The sequence below is a fragment of the Oryzias latipes genome, chromosome 3 (genome assembly GCF_002234675.1).
Source record: "Oryzias latipes chromosome 3, ASM223467v1".
Lineage (NCBI taxonomy): Eukaryota > Metazoa > Chordata > Actinopteri > Beloniformes > Adrianichthyidae > Oryzias > Oryzias latipes.
Genome location: NC_019861.2, coordinates 33,174,981 through 33,196,693, shown reverse-complemented (window position 1 = coordinate 33,196,693; position 21,713 = coordinate 33,174,981). Strand labels below are relative to the sequence as shown.

Sequence of the window (21,713 nt, the reverse complement as noted above, 5' to 3'; positions counted from 1 at the left end):
ATCTCCCAGCAACCCCAGCGCAGAGCTCCTGGATGCCCCATACCTGACTTGCATTTACATATCACTTACAGTCTACTTAAGCACTGCATTGAGCCTCACTCAGTGTAAAGTACTGTTTGTGCCACTCTGCCTTCAATACCGAGTGTTATGTCTGGATCTGATCTTCTGTTTCCTGACCCTGTTTCTGACTGTTTGCCTGCCCCGACTCTCGCCTGGATCCGGACCACCCCGTCTCTTCTCTGATGATCTTATGCCTGTTATTGACCCCAGCCTGCCTGCCTGACCCTGATTTAGCTTTGTTGACTTTTAGCTGAGCTAATAAACCTGCTGCACTTGGATCCAGCTGTCTGCCTGTTTTTGTGACAGAACTATTCAGAAAAGCATAGGACTTCCATTATTCTTTATCTCGTTGCTTTGCTCTGCCCTTTGCTCTGCCCTTGTATTTCCTGTACAGAGATCTTAACTTATGTGGTTTTGTTTACAAGCTTTGGTTCAAAACGGAATTGTGCGCTTGATTACAGTCTGAAATCAGACCAAACGCAAGGTTCAGGACTCGATCCGGACAAAATTAAGCCGACTCGGTCTGGACCAAAGGGCTTTTCCATTCTGATTCCGACCTTAGCCAATGTATATTCAAATAAACATATAAAGAGGATTGTGTGGTAATGGCAAGAACTGATCAACTGGAAACTGATCACAATCTGGTGCATGAAGACCCAATTATTATTATCATCCACAATTATTTATGTATCTATTTACGTATTTTTTTGTTTGATCTGATATTTAGTGAGTTGTCAATCACTTGCCTTTTTTTTTTGAGTTGCCATGATGAGTGAATTTCTCCTTATCAGACAAATAATGTTCCATCCAGTTTATTTCAATTCCAATCAAAAAATGTCCTTTATTTGTTTATGTAGAGTTTAACAAGTGAAAAATGAACACTTCCTACAGCATGGATGCTATTATTTGGTCTGTAACTGTCCTGTCACCACCGCAAATGCTGCAAAGTTCACCTCCAGCCCGGCATCTCCTAGCTTTAAATCTGTCTGCTTCACTTAGTTGACATGGTTGCAGTTTGCTGTCAGCAGTCTGTTAATGTATTCAGACCTGAAGCATGACAGCTGCGATCGCCATACATTGCATCAGTTTCTAGTGTGCTAAAGGGCCTCTGCATGGAAACAAGCTGAGATACTGCAGTAAAAGTGCAGGTGTACAGGCCAGTTATAGCTCTTGTTTTTGTAGCTTTTTAGTAAGTAAAATAAACGACATGAAGTTTTTTGAAGAATTCTGTTTGTATTTAGTGAAATCACTGACAAGTTGCCAGCTTTTATGACCCGTTTACTAAAGAAATGTTCCTGATGCGGTCGGGTTGTTCCAGGCTGTTAGCAAAGACGTGCGCAACTGTCAGCTTTCACACAAAGCAAAGTGGATCCACATTAAGCTGTAAGAGGCGAAGGCAGACTTGGCGGACAGATGGATGGATGATTGCTGCTGAAGAGGCAGGAGATGGGAGAAGTCGTAAACTCCAGAATTAGAAAGGAGGATAAAACGATGGGCGATAGGAGGCAGAGTGGGAGGAGCCGGCTGTGCACGGATCCAAGTGCGTGTCGTGATTGTGTGTATGTATGTGTGAAGAAGATGAAGAAGGAGACTGACAGGCAGAACTGTATGAGTTGATTAGTTTCCTGCTCACTTATTAAGATGCAGATTAGCTGCATTGAGAAACATCTGGAAGCTTTTCTCAAGCCAACATGCTCCCATCTCCTCTACTCTCCTCCATCATTCATTTTCATATCATCTCTCCTCTCGTGTCAAGTCCAGATCTTCATTTTTCCCCACATTTCCTGATCTCCTGTCTTCCTTTTTCCTTTCCTGGTGTGTGCTTCTTTCATTTTTCTGCATTTGAACCTCTCAAGTGTCTGTTTTACATCTTTTTTTTTTTATTTCTTCTTACGTCTCTCCCTCCTGTCACCATGTTGGCACACTTGTCATGTTTCTCTGCTGCAAACATCTTGTTTCCTGTCCTCCCGCTTGCTATTCTCTTCCTAAAGTCTGTCAGTCAGTGCCATCTTTTAGTCTTTTCGTTTTTATTCAAATTGCATCAAAGAGATTTACATATAGTCTTTCAGTGTGGGTCTGCTGCTAGCGGGGGGATTTGACTGGAGGCTGCGTCGTCACATTGCAGCGAACACTTTTACTCTGTATGCAGCTCAAAGAGATGGCTGAGTGGGAGCACCTGCCGCCGTGTTTATGAAAATAGCATCCTGTAGCAGCTTATGCTGACAGCTGAAGCAGTAATGGCTCTTCCTGCAAAGCAGACTTCAAAGCAAGCCGGACAGTAAATTATGCCGCATGGTGCAGGTACTCCATTGATCCCCTGAGAAGAAGACCAAAATCTTTCAGTGTAAAGAAAATTCGGTGCATTGATGTGATAATGGGCCTAAAATAACTCACAAACACATAAAAACAATAAACAATCTTCTTATCTGTGAAACACACCATCTAAACAAATGTGGAGGAGTCTTAAAATAGACTTAAAGTATGAAGAACTGATTCTTTTAACCTTTTTTCTGTTCAGAAATACAAAGAATGGCTACTTTGTCTGTTTTCTACCAACACTTTATTCTGTCAAATTAAAGCATAAGTTGTTAGTTGGTTTGCATTGTGGTTAGAAATAGGGAAATAGGGATGTTAGCCACAACACTTAGCAATAATACTTACTTTTCTCCACCAAAGTGCATTTGTAGGTAAAGACTAGATCGATATATTGTACTTCCAAACCCTAATTAAAAACTTTAAAATTGTGACATGGAAAATGTTTCCCTGTTTGCATGTTTCCATGTTTGATGATAAAAATCTCTTACAACTTTAACAACAAACGAGCTTTTATTGAAAAAATTGTCTGAACTGAACAACCTCAAAAAAACATCATAATGTTACTTTTTATCAATAGATCAGCTTTAACAGGATGCTCTGTAACTTAAATCAAACTAATTGATTAATGCCTAGCTACTTAATTTTGGTATGACACAACTTACCCATGACTTGACTTTTGTCCAACGCCCTTTTATCGCCAATACTGAAAAAAAAACAAATGCTCCCAAACATTAGCGCACAGACTGCATGGTCTGTACGGCCAGCCAATTAGGTGTCCACTCTAACAAAATGCACCGCACATTCAACTGACTGGAAGATCGCAGGCTTGGTTCACGACTTGCCTGCCCACATGTCGAGGTGTCCTTGGGCAAGACACTGAACCCCGCATTGCTCCTGGTGGATAAAGGTTAACACCTGTGTAAAGGTCGCCATCAGTGCGTGAATGTGTGGGTGAAGGAGACTGTGACTGCAAAGCACTTTGGGCTTTGAAGGAAGGTAACAACTCTGTAACAACTTTGCCATATACTTTCAAGAAGTTATTCACAAATAAACAGAAAGGAAAATAAAACAGGTTTCCCCTTCCTCATTTGTTTCGGTATAAATTAACATCTTTCCTTTTACCAATCTTTTTGTAATCATGAGGTTGACTTTTTAAGCTTTTTTTTGGTCACTTTGCAGCTTGTCGCTATGTAGGGTTGCAGGTCAAGTGTGTGTTTGTGTGTGTGTGCACATGTGTGTCGTGCTCATGCATGCCTGTAAGCAGCCTTGCAGGTCAGCAGGAGCAGCCTGAGGACAATGGGAAGTGATGAGCGTCTCGGAGCGAGCGCTGCTCAGCTCACAGTCGTTGTTGGTTGGTCATGTGTGTGCGTGTTTGCACCGCGTGTCTGCTCCCCTCTCCGTTTCGACGACACAAATGCTGACACAGCGTGTCATGTTAGCCCATCAAGGTCTGCTCATTTCACCCTCTGTGTCAGTGAGCGAGTGTGTGATTGAGCTGATGTTTCCTGTCATTTAAAGCCCGCTCTGTGTTTTTGTGCTTTTCATCTGAATTTATTGTAAAGTGCGTTTTTAAAATCCGTCTACCATTAAGCTTTTGCTCTGAACTGTGCGGCTCCTAGTGCTGATCATTCTGGGATGAAATGAGTGCAGGTCTGCTGCAAACCGTGGCGTAACAGTATCTGACTCTGCTACGACCTCTGCAACCACAGGAAAGTCTCCCTGTTCGTTATCATATATTTCCTATGAAACGTCCTGCTGAATAATTCCGGTATAAAATGTGTCCTTCTGGGGATGGCGAGGCCGCCGGAGTTCGGATCTAACTATAGCTCAGTCTTAAAGCATCCTTCTCCAGCTCGGGCCCATCCTCAGAGTCTTTCAGCTAAATCAGGGTGCTGAAAAAGTGTGCATGCAGTGGGTGAGACAGCTGTACAGTGAGTAAGCTGTTTCCCTAACTGCTTGGAAAAACTACACATTGTTAGTGACAGTTTTGAGCTCAAGAAATATCCTATAAGGAACTGCTTCACTTTTCTTATTTGCTTGCTGGCAGGTTAGACTGGAGCCTTGTCACTCAAAAGGATAGCAGTGGTTTTTTTCTTCTTTTCATGTCAGAAAGCTCATGTCTGAGCCTTCCTTTTAATTTAAGGTTAAAATTTCTGCACAACTGAAGTTGTTTTCACATTTAGCACCTGCTCAAGCAGCACAGAGGTTTTCACAAATTAAATGTCGAGAAAATACATTTTAAGAGCATTTTTATCAGTGCGATTTACAAAAAACATCAAATAAAAGCCCCATAATGTTGATCAGATAACTTTAGACATGTTGCTGAAAGTGCTTGTGGCTATAGAAGTTCATGTAACCTTCATGTCAATGAAAACTTAATTTAATGCCTCTGATTGTTTTTGTGGTGTAATACTTAAAACAAATCAGGCTGTAAGCGAAACATTTTGTGCAAAATAAATCAATTACAGGAAATTGGATCTGGTTTTTGTTCTTTAGTTATGAACTGTTTTAATCATATTAGTATAAATGCAGCTTTAATTTAATGCATGCTTTAATCTAGCCACAGGGGTTGCAAGCCAGTAACTTCTGTGCCGGTCCCAAGCCCGGATAAATAGAGAGGGTTGCGTCAGGAAGGGCATCCGGCGTAAAAATTGCCAAAATAACCATGCGAATCATCCACAACACTTTAGACATACCGGATCGGTCGAGGCCCGGGTTAACAACGACCGCCACCGATGCTGTTAACCTACAGGGTGTCGGTGGAAATTTGACTACTGTTGGTGGAAGAAAGAGGGGAGGCAGAAGGGTCCGTGGCCAGAGAGAGAAGGGGAAAGGCAGGAACATAGGTTTGAGAATAGGGACTCTTAACGTTGGCACAATGACAGGGAAAGGCAGAGAGCTGGCAGACATGATGGAGAGAAGGAAGGTAGATGTACTGTGTGTGCAGGAGACAAGGTGGAAGGGCAGCAAGGCACGTAGTATTGGAAGAGGATACAAACTGTTCTATCATGGTGTTGATAGGAAGAGAAACGGGGTAGGAGTGATTCTGAAGGGGGAGTTTGTGAACAGTGTTCTAGAGGTGAAAAGAGTCTCAGACAGGATGATGAGCCTAAAGTTAGAAATTGAAGGGGTGATGGTGAATGTAGTCAGTGGGTATGCGCCACAGGTTGGCTGTGAGTTAGAAGTGAAGGAGAGATTCTGGAGTGAGTTGGATGAGGTCATAGAGAGTTTTCCCAGAGGAGAGAGAGTTGTTATTGGAGCAGACTTTAATGGGCATGTTGGTGAGGGCAACAGAGGTGATGAGGAGGTGATGGGCAGGTTTGGTGTGAAGGAAAGGAATCTGGAGGGACAGATGGTGGTGGACTTTGCGAAGAGGATGGAAATGGCTGTAGTCAACACTTACTTCCAGAAGAGAGAGGAACATAGAGTGACATACAGAAGTGGAGGTAGGAGTACTCAGGTGGACTACATCCTATGTAGACGAGGCCATTTGAGAGAGGTTAATGACTGCAAAGTGGTGGTAGGAGAGAGTGTAGCCAGACAGCACCGCATGGTGGTGTGTAAAATGACTCTGGAGGTCAGGAAGAAGAAGAGAGGGAAAACAGAAAAGAAGACCAAGTGGTGGAAGCTACAGAATGAAGAAACTTGTGAGGAATTTAGTCAGAAGTTGAGGCAGGTCCTGGGTGGTCAGGATGAGCTTCCAGAGGACTGGGAAACTACAGCAGAGATTATCAGGGAAACAGGTAGGAAGGTGCTAGGTGTGTCATCTGGAAAGAGGAAAGACGGTAAAGAGACTTGGTGGTGGAATGAGGAAGTACAGGAATGCGTCCAGAGGAAGAGGTTGGCTAAAAGGAAGTGGGATGTAGAAAGGACTGAGGAAGGTAGACAGGAGTACAAGGAAGCGCAGCGTAGAGTGAAGAGAGAGGTGGCAAAGGCCAAACAGAAAGCTTACGATGAGCTATATGACAGGTTAGACACAAAGGAAGGAGAGAAGGACTTGTACAGACTAGCCAGACAGAGAGACAGAGATGGGAAGGACGTGCAACAGATAAGGGTGATTAAGGACAGAGATGGAAAGGTGCTAACAACCCAGGAGAGTGTACAGAAAAGATGGAAGGAGTATTTTGAGGAGCTGATGAACGAGGAAAATGACAGGGAAAGAAGGGAGGAAGATGTGGTTGTTGTGGAGCAGGAAGTAGCAGAGATCGGAAAGGATGAGGTTAGGAAGGCTCTGAAAAGGATGAAGAGCGGAAAGGCCGTTGGTCCTGATGACGTACCTGTGGAGGTATGGAAGTGCCTAGGAGAGACAGCAGTGGAATTTCTAACAAGGTTGTTCAATAGGATTCTAGAGAGTGAGAAGATGCCTGAGGAATGGAGGAGAAGCGTTCTGGTCCCGATCTTTAAGAACAAGGGTGACATGCAGAACTGCAGCAACTATAGAGGAATAAAGTTGATGAGCCACACAATGAAGCTGTGGGAAAGAGTAGTGGAAGCCAGGCTTAGGAAGAAGGTGGAGATCTGTGAGCAGCAGTATGGTTTCATGCCCCGTAAGAGCACCACTGATGCCATTTTTGCTTTGAGAATGTTGATGGAAAAGTACAGAGAAGGTCAGAAGGAGCTGCATTGTGTGTTCGTAGATTTAGAGAAGGCGTATGACAGGGTGCCGAGGGAGGAGCTGTGGTACTGTATGAGGTCGTCTGGAGTGGCAGAGAAGTATGTCAGAGTAGTTCAGGACATGTATGAGAGAAGTATGACGGTGGTGAGATGTGCTGTAGGTCAGACAGAGGAGTTCAAGGTGGAGGTGGGACTACACCAAGGATCAGCTTTGAGTCCTTTTTTGTTTGCTATGCTGATGGACAGGCTGACAGACGAGGTAAGACAGGAATCTCCCTGGACAATGATGTTTGCGGATGACATTGTAATTTGCAGTGAGAGTAGAGAGCAGGTGGAGGAACAGCTAGAGAGGTGGAGGTTTGCTCTGGAAAGAAGAGGTATGAAGGTCAGTCGTAGTAAGACAGAATACATGTGTCTGAACGAGAGGGATCAAGGTAGAAGCGTTAGGTTACAGGGGGCTGAGGTGAAGAAGGTGCAGGAGTTTAAGTACTTGGGGTCAACAGTTCAGTGTGATGGGGAGTGTGGAAAAGAGGTGAAGAGGCGAGTGCAGGCAGGTTGGAGCGGTTGGAGGAAAGTGTCAGGAGTGTTGTGTGACAGAAAAGTGCCAGCAAGACTCAAAGGAAAGGTGTACAAGACAGTGGTGAGACCAGCTCTGCTCTATGGGTTAGAGACGGTAGCAGTGAGACAGAGACAAGAGGCTGAGATGGAGGTAGCAGAGATGAAGATGTTGAGGTTCTCCTTAGGAGTGACCAGGTTAGACAGGATAAGGAACGAGTACATCAGAGGGACGGCTCATGTTGCCTGTGTTAGCGACAAAGTCAGAGAAGCCAGACTGAGATGGTTTGGACATGTTCAGAGGAGGGATAGTGGATATATTGGTAGAAGGATGTTGGAGATGGAGCTGCCTGGCCGGAGGGCAAGAGGACGGCCAAAGAGGAGATATATGGATGTCTTAACAGAGGACATGAAGTTGGCTAACGTTAGGGTAGAAGATGTTCATGATAGAGTGAGGTGGAAAAGGATGATTCGCTGTGGCGACCCCTGATGGGAAAAGCCGAAAGAGAAAGAAGTATAAATGCAGCTTATTTTTATTATAAAAGGAAAAAATCCTTGTTAAATCTCCAATTTCTACTACCCATAGATGTTTGATGGGTTTTCGTCATTGTTGTTTTAGTATTTACAGTGATGAAAGTCTTCCGGGAATTCCCGGAAATCCGGGTTTTTGAGCAAACCGAACGTACTTTCCGGGAAATAAAGACCTGATCTCTACGGACAAATCGCTTTCCGGATTAAAAAATGGTCTGAAATCAGCTAATTTTAGCTTTATTTTCTATATTTCTCCGCAGATCGCTTCCTCTATGGTCGTGGCCATCTCTCGTCTTCCCGGCCTAATTGACCAATGACGGGACGTTTTAGTTGCTTTCGGATGCGTCGACGGGTCTGATTGGCTCTGTCTGCACCACGTGGTCAGGGTGACTCGCTTCCCTAGAGACCAAAACTGGCGGACCCACGCTAAACTTTCACAAACACATCTGAAGAGTTTGCGATCAAATTTGTGTTAAAATAATGGCAGGCATCGTCATTATTGAGCGTGGTCACGACCTCAGTTGTGAGAAGACGATAAAAAACAAATTGAAGTGGTCTTGGCTGGAAAAAAAAGATTTTTAAGGTAGTGTAGGTCAAATACTTTTTTGTGTAAAATAATCTCAAAACCACATTTTGAAATAATTTCAATTTTAGTTTTGAGTTTCAGTTTTTATTTTGAATACATTTCTCTATCTAATTTATTTGTATTTCCTAATTCCCATGATTTAGTTCAGTATAGTTGACATTAATTATAAGTATTTGATGGTTTGGACCCGCACTCCCTTAAAAAATAATGTTTACAATGTTTAATTTAGTTTGTATGTTTGTTTTGATATTTCCCAGATTACTTAGTATTGGTGTTAAAGAATTGATGTATTATGTTATAGTATTATAGTTTAAAGCAGATCCCATATTTTGATGTAATTATAGTTTGAGAAAACAGTGCAAGTGGATGTTGTACATCAGTCATTTCTAAAGCAGAAATAATGTATAAATAACTGAGGTATTTTCATAGAATATCATAGTTACTGGTGTTCTTTTTGCCATTTGGGGCTTTGATGTTACTAAATTTTAGCAATTGTATGTTTTGCAGCTTTAAGGAAAAGCGTAGATTGTAGGATTGTGTTACTTTGAGCAATTTTCCAAATTCTTTTTTAGGACCAGCAAGTCCTTAATGGAGAGTCAAACTAGGGGTTTGAATGACAAATCATGATGCTCCAATTAGTCTTAGTTTCTTGATAAAGAAGTGAATAACTAGTTGCCAGAATGCACCAGAATGCATCTAAGACCACGTATTTTTCCAAAATTTCGCTCTGTGCCCGCCATATCGCTCAAAGAAAGGTTCAGGGATTTTTTCCTTGCCTGACTTTCATCACTGTATTTATCAGCAATCTTCCTCTGATTGCTTGTCAAACATACTCACTGTAACTCAGTTGGTGGTTCAAATCCCAGGTTTGACAGTTAGTGTTTTTAGATAAGACATCTAACCTCAACTTGGCTCCAAATGTCAGAAACCTGTACATTTTTTTTTGTTCTGTTTTTTTTGGAAATAAAGTGTTCCCCAACGCAAAGAGCTGGGATGAATGGAAATGGACCTGAAACATAGAGAACGACAAAAACCAGCATCAAGAGATTACAGACTTTGATCAGTTCTTGTTCGAGAAGAATTATCAAGATCCACTGGCCGTAAACCATCAGCAACACAGAGAACAAACCATGAACCAGTGGAAGACTAGAAAAGGGGTTGGGTGGGGTGGGGGTGGGGGGGTTGATTGGTTACACTCTGAGGAAGCTAACATTCAGCATTAACCGGCAGGCCCTGACCTAGAATCCGCAGGGGAAAAGAAACCAAGGAAGACCAAGAAACACATGGAGAAGGAACCTGTAGGCTGATGTCAAGGAGACCAGTCACACCTGGAGGGAGTTAGAAATTAGGGGGGGTTGTTGATGGCCAATGACCAAACAGAGATACAATATCTAACTAGCCAACCAACCAACTAACAAACCAACCAACAGGCCAACAAATGTAGTGATATAAACAAAAGGTGAAACCAAAAGTTCAGAAAAAGGAGCTACAAATCCAAGGGGATCCGAAAAAATGGAACATAAACACAGAAACAAAACATCAATTAAACATTTGTTGGTTGGACTGAAAGACATAAAAACAACACTGATAAATAATGAAAGCCATACATAAAACAGAGTGCAAATCATAAAAAACACAAACATCTGCATGACAGAATTAGTTCTCTGCTTTCGAGAACCATTGATTTAATCCCCCAATCCAACCCCTTAATGCTGAGTGTCAAGCAAGGAAGCACTGGTTCCCCTCAAAGAGCCCGGCTTGACTCGGCCAGAGATTTGAACGCAAAACCGTCCAGTTTTAGGGTGGACACTTATCCACTTGGCCACAGAGCTGGTCATCATAAATTATTTCTTTTATATAAAGTTACCATACGTATCTATATACACACAAGTGTAAACCACTGGCGGTGGAGAGTTTTAGATTTAAAGACATTGGCTGACTAACGCAAAGTGCAAAATGTCATCCTGCTACTAATTAAATTAGTTTAGCAAGTGAGCTGGTGGTAGTAAAATTGTAATACCTGAAAACAGCTGTTTCTGTGTGAAAGGGAGGCACCTGCAGTGGAAACAGACTAAATCTGATCCCGACAGGGAGTTTGAGATCTCCTCTGAAGATCTTGTTTCGGCCATGCAGACAATGTTATTGTCTTGCTCCATGTCAGCCAAGGATTGAAGTACGGAGAACAGAAGCAACTCCAGGTTTCAGTTTCCTCTCCCCTCACCAGAATTACAGCCCACTCACACATGAACACGCCTCCTGTATTCCTGGAGCATCAGTGTGCCCACTGAGTTGTAAAGAACATCCACATAGGGGCTTTTTTTCCCCTCCCCTCCTTCCTCCACGCATCATCGAGTTAAGTCAAAAAGTGCTTATTATACGAGTGTGGACCCACTTTTTATGACTAATTTTTAGTTTGTAGAGTAATACACATGAGGGCTTTAGCAGGAATAGACCTTTGACTAAAAGGGCTTTCTATGTTTGGGTATTTCTGGGAATAAAAGAAAAAGATCTTTTGTGCTGCATAAATCAGCCCAATCAGGGAGTTCATCTGGTTAAATTTATGCAGCAGCATTTCTGTTCATTTATTGGAATTGGAAAATACAATGGAATTTAAGGAGCTACAACAGTAAATTGCCCTAATCTTCTTAAAAAGAATTATATTAATGCTGATTTGGCGAGAATCTTGACTTCTAGTTTACTCAATGCAATTGTTTGGTTTGTAATGAGCCAGTGGCACAGCAGTATTTGGCTTTTTAAAATCATTTCACCCGTAAATTACTTTTTTTGACTGATTAATAGAAAAGTATTTCAATTATTCTACAATGCATCTTTGTTTCCTTTTGTTCCATTTCATGGGTCATGTGATTAAAGGGAGTAAACATGTAAACATGCAGATACGTTTTTTGGGGGGGGATTTTACCTGATGAATTTGAAGATTTTCTGCTTTGTTGCCTGAAAAGAGTAACAGCACTACTTTGTAGAGCAATCAAAATTATTATTTTTAAATCTATTTTTAGTATGAAGGGACTCCAAAGTGTTCTCCATTTTCATTGGATATTAAACCAGGCTGTTGTTTGTTTCTCTGACAAAAATTATAGGTTTCCCACAAATCTGCTCTCTAACTCAGGGGGTGTCTTAACTGTCCAAGAGTGTGTAGAGTGTGTTGCTCTCTGTGTGTAAAAAAACACTAAGCATTTTTCTGTAAGAAATAAAAAAAAGTGTTCTTTTCCTCTGTCTTACATTTAATTGAGACTGAAGATAAACTCAAATCCCATCAGTTATAGATCCCTGTCAACTCATTTGTTTTTCTCTGTATTTGGAAGATAGTAGCTACCAATAAAAAGTGAAACGTTTGATCACCGGTCATAGTTGGCCTCTATTCCACTGAGTGGTACGGTACAATTTGGTCCGGTCCGCTTGGCTTTTCCTACGTCGTAGATGCAAAGCATTTAATGTTGTTTTTCAGAGAAGATTTTGGGCGGGAAGAGGAATACAGCTGCTTGCTTGGCCTTTTCTTTTGTCGTAATGACCTTTAGCTAATCAACAGGTTTCAACAGTAGCTCCATCCTAACTGGTATGTTCAATTTTTTAATGGACCTACAACCAACCAGGGCCCAAAACAGGTACAATTTGGTCCGGCTTAATGAGTCCATTTTATGATGGAAATGCTCAAAGTACTGGGCCGTACCGTACCATACCACACTGCTCAGGGAAAATGAGGCATTAGTTAACCAGTCAGTAGAGACCTTGCCTCCACATGGCAGAGGATCACAGATGTAATGGAGGAGACTGGAGTATAATGGATGATTACCCTTTAACTGCCATGATATTGGCTATAAAATGCTACGTGCCACACCATAATGTAGGATCATTTTCTGTGTTTTTTGTGTTGTTGATAACATGATTGTAAGTTCAGTTGTTTTTCCATCATTTACCACTATTTTTGCATTCTTGGATCATTTGATTATTCCCACATTACTATATATTTACTTATTTTTCCTTTGGTGCATATCATCAACATCCTAACAATGCTTTCTGCCAAATTAAAGCTAACAGTGAAACTAGTTTGGTCCCTGCTGAGGCCACAGTTATTCTCACACTCTCCACCAGCTCTTAAAATCGACCTGTTAACCCCCCCAGAGCTGCTGCTCAAGTGAAAATAGGTTTTCTCTAATGTGTGAAAACATTTTCCGTGGTGCTAGAAGTTTCAGGACGCTGAACTTGTGTGAGGAAACTGAAGTATCATTTTACCTTCCTTTAAAATCACATTTACTGTTAACCAATGGAAGCTTATTTCTGTGAATGACTGTCAAAGAAAGTCATGGACATTAAACCGATTTAACAGTACACCAAAACTCCTAAAAAGTAATCCTGTGCCTGTGTTTTATTGATCATTGTGACCTTTGTGGGCAACTTTGGTGTAAAGTCACTGTTGTGATAATCTAGAATTTTCTTAGAATTGATGAATGCGGAATTAAATGCAGGCTGTTTGCTTTGGTGATACTTGTATCCCTCAAGACCCTTTAAAGTCTTTTACCCTTTCAGAACCAATTAACCACATGTTTTCTTTAAGGTTTATCCAGTTTTTATCCAAGTTTTCTACATTTCTGACTCTTCAGAAAAGCAAAAAAAGCCTTGGAGTTTAGGAGCTAAATACCTAAGCCAGAGGTCACCGAGCAACTAATGGTCTCTTAGAAATGCATCTGTATCTCCTGAGATGCCTTTTGACTACAAAACATGCTTTAAGAAGCTGTGTTGACCTGTGGAGCACAGTAAGTACTCTAACTTTAGGTTTTGTTAAGGTGAAATGACAAAAAATGATGTCTGGCATGAGAATTCAAAGACCTTTATCACCTTTATTGAGGTTCTTTGCCTTGATAAAGCAGTGTTTCCTCCTAAAACTGTTTACCAAGCTCCTAGGTACGTGTTTGTATGCAGTATGGTCCACTCAGGTCAAGGTCTCCCTGTTTACCATTGATGGGTGCACGGTCTGAATCTTGCCTCAGGCATATTTATATTTTGTCTTTGAACTTCAAAGCAGCAATTTTGCTTCTGCAATGCTTCTGCCATTTCTGTTTCACTCAGTTCTTTACAAAAAGAGAAAAATCTTGTTCTTTACAGAAAAGTTAGCGTATAAATGGATCATAATGCAAGAAAATGGAGCAACAGCAAACAGGTCCTCATTTGCATTCTCTCTTGGTGTAATTAGTCACAATTTGTTTTGGGGTTGGATCAAGTTTAGAAATGGTTAAGGGGTGAAGATGGTTTATTTTTGTCCCAATGTCAGAGAATTCTCCCAAAAGTGCTTTGATGTCAGAAAAAATGTCTTTCACATGTGTTATGGTACAGATAAGACAGGTTCGCTTTTATATCTGTCACGGTTTATGAAAAGATTCAGCAACTGCTGTAAATTTTATGTGAACTGCTTCCTTTGTTTCATAATAGCTCTGGAGAAACGAGCTTGAAAATGTTTGAAATTATGAATATGTTTACATCTACTCCTTTATCAAACACGTACCTAAAGCAACTGGACATGGTAAACCTTCAGAAAGAGAAAAAGAATTTCAGAGATAAAAGAATCGAAAAACAAAAATAATACAAGTAGGATTGAAAGAATGCATTAAGGAATGCAAGGTGAAGCTGCAGTGGAGTGGATCTGAGAGTATGAGACCACTTTTTTTGACAAATGTAAAAGATCATGAAAATTTAAATGGTTTATTAGCATCTACTTACATAGTGCCTTTCCATCTCCTTTAAGGTCCAAAGGGTGTTTTAGTCACAGTCCCTTTCACCCACTTAAGCACACAGATTTATCCACTATAGGAGGCAGAGCTGCCACCCATGCCACTCTTCAATATGGCATTCTGTGTCTTGCCCAAGGACACTTTGACACATGGGTGTACAGAGCCAGAATCAAATATGCCATCCTGAAAGCTTTACTGGAGGTTGACTGATCTATCTCTGTGCCAAGGTAACCTCACACAGGGGTCTTTGTTTACTTGAAATGAACTTTGGTGTTTCACTTCAGTCTGATTGTAGGAAGACTTCCCAGAAGAGCAGAAGTCAACTAAAGGCAGTAAACTGTGAGCACAGAGCATAATGGACATGGAATCAATGGAAATGGCATAGAATTTCAATCATAAACTTGATTTGTCGATAAATGTGGTGTAACCAGAAAAGACAGGTGCATATTTTATGCATAATTGTTAAAGAAATGATTCCCGTAGGTTTTTTCTACATGCATTTACTTTGTGTTGTTCTGGTCAGAAGGGGATCCTTTTAGGCACTACCACCCCTGATTGTGCTGCTGTGGGAACTGCTTGATTTTCCAAGACAGTTTGGTCTTTGGAAGTTTCTAAGTCTTTGGTTCACCCTGAAGAGTGTTGTGTGAAACACCAAACCAAACCAAAGTTATGAAATTAATCTGTATTCCCACCCATTTGACCTGTCTGTGGGAGACTGTAAAAGCAACTTTATTTAAAAGGTTCGTGAAGAGAAAGAGGGCCTACAGTTTTCAGCAGATCGTTCCACTTGCGGAAGATCTTACTGTGGATACATGTGGACTTTATACACTCTGATGTGTGCAGAGACAAATAACTCACTACAATTACGCATATTTATCTTTTGAGTAGAAAAACTGTATAACATAACCAACAAAAATTCAACAAACGAGGATATTGCACAATTACTGTCTGACCAGAAAGCCTGAAAATTGACCCCCCTGTCTTATGGATTGTCTCAAACCACCCTTTCTTTTAAGTCAACATACAATATATAAGTCTAGTCACCACAACTACCTACGGCAGACTACTGACTGATGAAGTAAAATGTGCCCTTTTGGATAAATTGAAAATCAGATGCACCGCTGCGCCTCGGACCATTTATACAGAATCTGGAAATCTCGCTGTGGCAGCCGTGGGTGCCACCACGCTACGTAATGCTGAACTCCTGCAATTTAAAACTTTAAAACTCTGTGACCTTAAGACAATGGCAATCTGGTCATGAACAATATTTGGTCATCAATCATGACACCCACCATCTTGCAAGGGTTGATAAAAGAAGCCAGTTTTTACTTTATAGTCTCTGAGAATGGGGTGGAAGGCAGAAGCGTTGCAGATTTACTTTCACACACAAATTCAATTAAAGAAGCTTTAGAGCTTTAAAATGGCAAAAGATTAAAAGTTAGGTCAAACTTGAAAATAAGATGAATCAAATGTGTAAAAGACAAGAAGATAGTTTTAAGAAAAATGAAGAAGGAAAAGCTCAGCTTCAGCCGGATTTAGTTAGAGGTGCTGTATGTAATGATGCAGACCGAAACTCGCACCACGAATGAACTGGTAGAGCTGAGGATCATGTGCAGAGAAGCCATAAAAAATCTCTATCAGATGATCTGGACCCGAAGGGGTTGACTAGATTGTAAACCTAAGAGACACTAACACCAAACCCTGGGCTACACCTGTGGGAACCAGATAAGTAGTGTCCTTTCCATAAATGAATGCTCAGTCAGGTACCATTTAAACCATGGCAATGCAACAACTCAAGAGTGCAGAAGACACACTGCTATGGTTGAGTTGTGACAGAAAATCAGTCAGACGAATATTTTATTATTCTACAAAATGATAGGCGAGTCTGCAAATCATTCATCTGGGTGATAGCTAAAAAGAGAATAATGTGGTGATGTATTCAACAAAAAAACACACAAAGGATCTTCAGCGAAATTTGTTCCTAAGAGATTTTTAAAAATCCATTCTGGATTCTTAAATGTCCCACTTTTCCCCATCACCTATTGAAAGGTTTAAATATATTCAGCAAAATCACATTTTTTATCTTTTAAGTGTATTATAATGTTTATTTCTCATAAAAAGAAATGATCCATTCACGCATTTCTGAGTATTGCTCTAAACAGCCTCTGACCACAAGCCCCTCCCATGAAAACGAGCGGGTTCTCACTGCTGACGTAGACCAGTGAGAACAGTGCTTCCTGGAAGGAAAGCAGACCCTACTTTCTCCCTGAAGCTCGCGCTGTTTGGCAAACACCCTTTCATCTTAAATGCACAGATTCACATCCATCTTTGCAAAATTTTGGAAGTTTGTGGCGAGGCTGACTCTAGGCTGACGTCATGACATGGGCGACACCCAAAGGCGGGGCCTCAAAGATGGAGACATCTTAAGCCTGGGTAGAAAAAAATAAGCTGCAAAAATAATTTAAAAATCGCTCCTTAGTGTGCCAAAGGAAATCTATTATCATGCATATAGTTTACTATAAAAGGCTTAAGAATGGCATGGTACACGCCCTTTAAACTGAAAGTCAACAATAAGATGCAATGCTTTCTAGCACGACTGCTTTCACTGCCGACGTTGCTTTGAGTTTTTATTTTATAAGCATTTAATAATTAAAAGAAGAAAATGCAAATATAAAGAACAAACGGGTCTAAAACAAGTGTTGCAGTTTAAAGTAGAGGTACATGAAAACTTTATTTTTAGGCAAACTCTCAGATCCGTTTTAGTCTTCTGGCTTAAGGAGCAAGCAGATGAAGTTTATGCAGACAGTTGAATATTTCAAAGGAGCACACCTGTGCTTCTTGAGTGAAGAGTATGATGACGCTGGAGGCTGAGAGCTCTGAGAGAGCCTGAAGCAGGATGCTTGAGTGCAGAGGTGGAGAAAGGACTACAGTGAGCTGCAGGTGCGTCTGTCTGGGAGTACATCAGCAAGGGAATTGCATTCATTGGATTGCAAGGAATTTTGACAGCAGGGTGCAGAAATGCAAAAGTCGAATAAAGTTTCAGAATTTTGTGACCTAAAGAAACTCTATGGCCCTGAATTACTGCCAGAAATGTCTGTAAATTTAAAATTGCGATGTGCACTTTTGTTAATGCTAAATATTTGATTCAGAACCAGTAATAATCACTTATTTTTTGATGTTGCAATTTGAAATATCTTGCAATGCCTGTTGATTCATGCTTTACAACAGGCTTCTTACACATTTTCATTTTATTTGTATTTTTTTTACCCATTGACTGTAGAATATAACTGGATGATCATCACTTATAGAAAATGCCTCGCTTCCGGTTCCAACCAAATAAAGTCAATTCAGACACCATTTTTTCTGTGATATGCCCTTCAACAATTCCTGTTGAGGTTAAAAACCTCTTTTTAAAGGGAGTCCTAGCTAAGACGTAGTGATTTCAAAACAACAGTAAATAAGATTATCTTTCTTTTTTCAACCCCCATAAATCCTGTGGACTGCACAAAGAACCCGTTGGTGCTATTCACGTGATACGTGCACGCTCATTTTGGATTCTTTGCATGCAGCCTAACACTTAGAAATGAGGAAATTAGACAGAGTGTAATGTGTGTGGGCATCACATGGGCAGAAGTGCGTGCAACTTCTTTTAGCCTTACCAATACTTCACCATACACTTACCACACACAGGAGAATGGTACGATCCACTTTCATGACTCACAGGTCAATCCCTGAATGGGTGCATGTGAGTGAGCTTTAATTGTTGAACTTGTTTAAAATAGGTTGTTTTTTTTCATTTACAAAGCCTGTTCTATCATTTGGTGTTCGTTTTAGTTGTTATGACGTTGTGTTTTTTGACAATGTTTTTGTGATTTTTTTCATATTACAAGCTTACATTTAATGCCAAGATTAATTAACACAAGTACTGAACTTATTAGAATAATTGTGCATCACTTTGATCAACACTTTTAAAAGAGGCTATAAGAACTCTTGACTCCACATTCAGAGACACAAACCTAATTTAATCAATTAAAATTAGATTTACAGTTGCTTTAGTCGACAAAAGTAAATGGAGAATTTTTTTAAGACGGTTTCCAAATACTAAATTAGATTTAAGATTCCTTTTTAATGATTATTGACATTGAGACCAGCGCACTATGAGCTTGGTCACTGCGATGTTCCTTGTGTGGTTCTTTTGCACCGCCGTGTCCAATCTTATGAACCAAACCAGGCCTCAGTGTGACTCAAGGAGCCAAAGCAATGCAGCCTGAGACCCAGGATCCCATTAGTATGCTAATAAAGTCACTTCTCTAATGACTGATTTGCAATTCGGTGCATTTTCTCCTCACTATGCTTGTATGCACAAATAAGTGCAATGCTCTTGTGGCCCACACTTCCATGTTAATAATTAGCAGATTTTTTCATGTTTGGATTTCCTGGCAGTGAGTTTATGACCTCAACTCCTTTCCCGTTTCGTCCACCTTAGCACAGCAGAGAGAACCCATCTTGATGCTGCAACTTCAGCATCACAGATGACACCTGCTCCTCCACAGTGGCTTTTTGTTGTGCTGATAAAGATGTCTGACTGGGTTTTTTTCCTGTCTTTCTCAGTGCTCAGCGGCCTCTGCTTTAATGACTGCAACGAACACGTCAAGGTAAGAACTCAGGTCTCCTTTAAATAAAATAGAAAGGTTGTATTGTTCTATTGTCTTTGTGTCCATAAACAAAGAAGCTTAACTGGTTGCAAACAAATCCCAATTTATAGCTAATTCATCTTAATTATGTAAAATAAAACAGCATAAACTAGTACTGATTCAAAATCAAAAACGTTGCATGCTTTTTAATTAGTAGAATTGGATTCAGTAACTTTTAAAACAATGAAAATTCGACCTAAATTCAACCATGAATGACTGTTCGTAACATATATAAAAAATCATCATCGTGAAGCTTTAAATTGCTTTATTATCAAGTACAGCAGATGCAGTTTATGAATGAACACTCAGTCTCTTAAAAAGTTTAAAATTCTGCTAACAAAGACTTTTCACACATGAATAATAATAAATCCTCTCAGATTTCCTGTGTGTGTGTTTTTTATTATACAAAAGGTTGAGTTGTGTAAAAAAAAGTAGTGTTTTAAAGCAAGTCCTATCCTTTCTGATCTGGTTTGACAACAGTGTTATTGTTACCACAAAAAAATTAAAGTCTGTGTGCAGAAAATATAGAGATCATTTTATAAGTGTGTTAAGTTGAAAACAAAACTAGTATTACTCGTTTTCCGTTCAATTATTTATGTTTCATTTGAAACAAAAGAGCATAAAGTAACAGTTTATAAATAATCCAGTTGGTAATCTTCTCTTGTCACTTCTAGGTCAGGGTTGGATCTGACTGCAGCTAAAATGCAAAATTACTTGATGGCAAAGAGAGTTTGCAGAGTCTCTCATAATATTTAAAGAGTTCCTCAATAACCTGAAGCAGTCTAACTTGATATTACCCCAAACTACGACTGATTATCACTCTCAAAGCACTGAATTTCTTTGATTTTGATTCACAATTTGTATGAAATTTGATAAAGTATAGATTCATCTTTCAAATTTGCTTAAATTTTTTCTTGTCTATGAAAAAAATAATTTAAACTGAATAAAGATATAATTTTAAGTAGTAAATTAGGATTTCTTACACTCAAAATAGACTAAATGTAATTGTTGTTAAAGCAAACTGGATTGCATGGATGTGATTAATCTATGTGGATTTTTCTAAGTACAGATCATTTTGATGTTGATTAATTGATTTTTCCTAAACCCAGCCCCACTTAAAGCTGCAGTCAGCTTTGTAGGTCTTCAGAGGACCAATCCCAAGAAGGACGACTCCATAGAAATTAGGGTTCCAAACAGCATGACTAATGTATTCAACGTTTATAGATGAGCTGGATCCTTTTTGGGACATTCTTTCTGGGGCATGGAGAGCAGAGCTGACTTCCTTGGGAATGCAGTGAATCACATTGTTCGTAAAGAAAACAGGAATCCTTTAAAAGGAACACCTTCTTGTTAGTGAGGGGACTGATAAGACTCAGAGAAATGGGCTAAAATTCTGTAACCCTTAGTATTCTGACGCAGTTTTGAGTATTTTTTACCACTTAACAATTTGCTCTAATAATTTACCTTTAAGACACTTTTTTGTGACAAAGCCTGATCTCAAACAGTTAATTTACAACCCCAGCTTTGTTTTGTAAAAGATATTTCTTTCATTTTATTTCACAATAATTGATGAATGAACCTGAAATGGTACAAAATCTTGAATTACAAATAAGAAATGTCTTTTTTTTACAGCAAAAAACACATAAACTAAGTTTAAACTGTTTTTATGCTTTTTAACATATACCTAAAGTGTATAGAAAAAAAAACGAAATCTATAAATCCAAAAATTAAGCAAAGATGAGGTCAAAATAATATGAAAAATGTATTTAATAAACAGGCAAAGCCATTGTATAAACTAATGTTCCAAGGATTTATTCAAGAGGTATCACAAGTTTTTATAAAAAACTCTTGTTTGTAAAATGTAAAAATTTCCACAAATAATAAACTTTTTAAAACATTTATGCTAAATTTTGAATGAGAACTGTTCTAATAGTTGGTCTGTGTCATTGCTAATGTAATTGGCAAATGCACCAGTAACTACTTAAGGTTTGAATCTGGATAGGTGTCTTTCTTTACAAAGTTGTGGGGAAAAAAAAGTTTTTTAAAGATCTCTCTGTCTGGAGTACATGAAGCTTTCGCAGTTAACCTTGGATATCTGTTTGGGCGTAATAAAGACCCCATTTCTGCATCATAAATGACAAAGCAGTGAAATAAATCGATGTTTTGAATCTTCGGCTATGGGTGCCCGTCTTGTGTCACGGCGTGATCAATAGCAGATCCTCTCATGTAGTTGCAAATAAACAGTAAAAAGCAGCCAGGAGTATCACTCCTCATGCAACCATTCACCAGTGGAAGGCCCTTTGCAGAACACATGAGCTTTGACATGAACAAAAGGCTGCTGGTATTGGAGTTGTTTTGCTTTTAGTCTGTCCACTCTAAGTGAAATTTATGATGAATACAAGCGGTGCTTGCAGCTGTTTTAGCTCCTATCCTCTCCCATCCATCAAGCGGTTTGTGTCTTTTCATTTCACTCTTCTACTCCTCTTCTTCTTAGTCACACCTCTTTCGCACTTCCCCTCCTCTGGGCTCCTCTGTGGCGTCCTCGCCTCTTTCTCCTCATCTGTTTCCTTTGGCCTCATTTCTATTCCCCTCTGTCCCCGCCGCTGAGTGTTA

At 40.0% G+C, this 21,713-nt stretch overlaps 1 protein-coding gene across 1 annotated transcript in view; it reads left to right on the top strand.

The window, feature by feature from the left end:
* Nucleotides 1-21,713, top strand: part of itfg1 (integrin alpha FG-GAP repeat containing 1) — a 159,016-nt gene that overhangs the window by 95,845 nt on the left and 41,458 nt on the right. Inside the window, exon 13 of the mRNA XM_023953696.1 lies at nt 19,018-19,061. Within this exon, the coding sequence (XP_023809464.1) occupies nt 19,018-19,061 (44 nt within the window). The remainder of the gene's footprint in view (nt 1-19,017; nt 19,062-21,713) is intronic.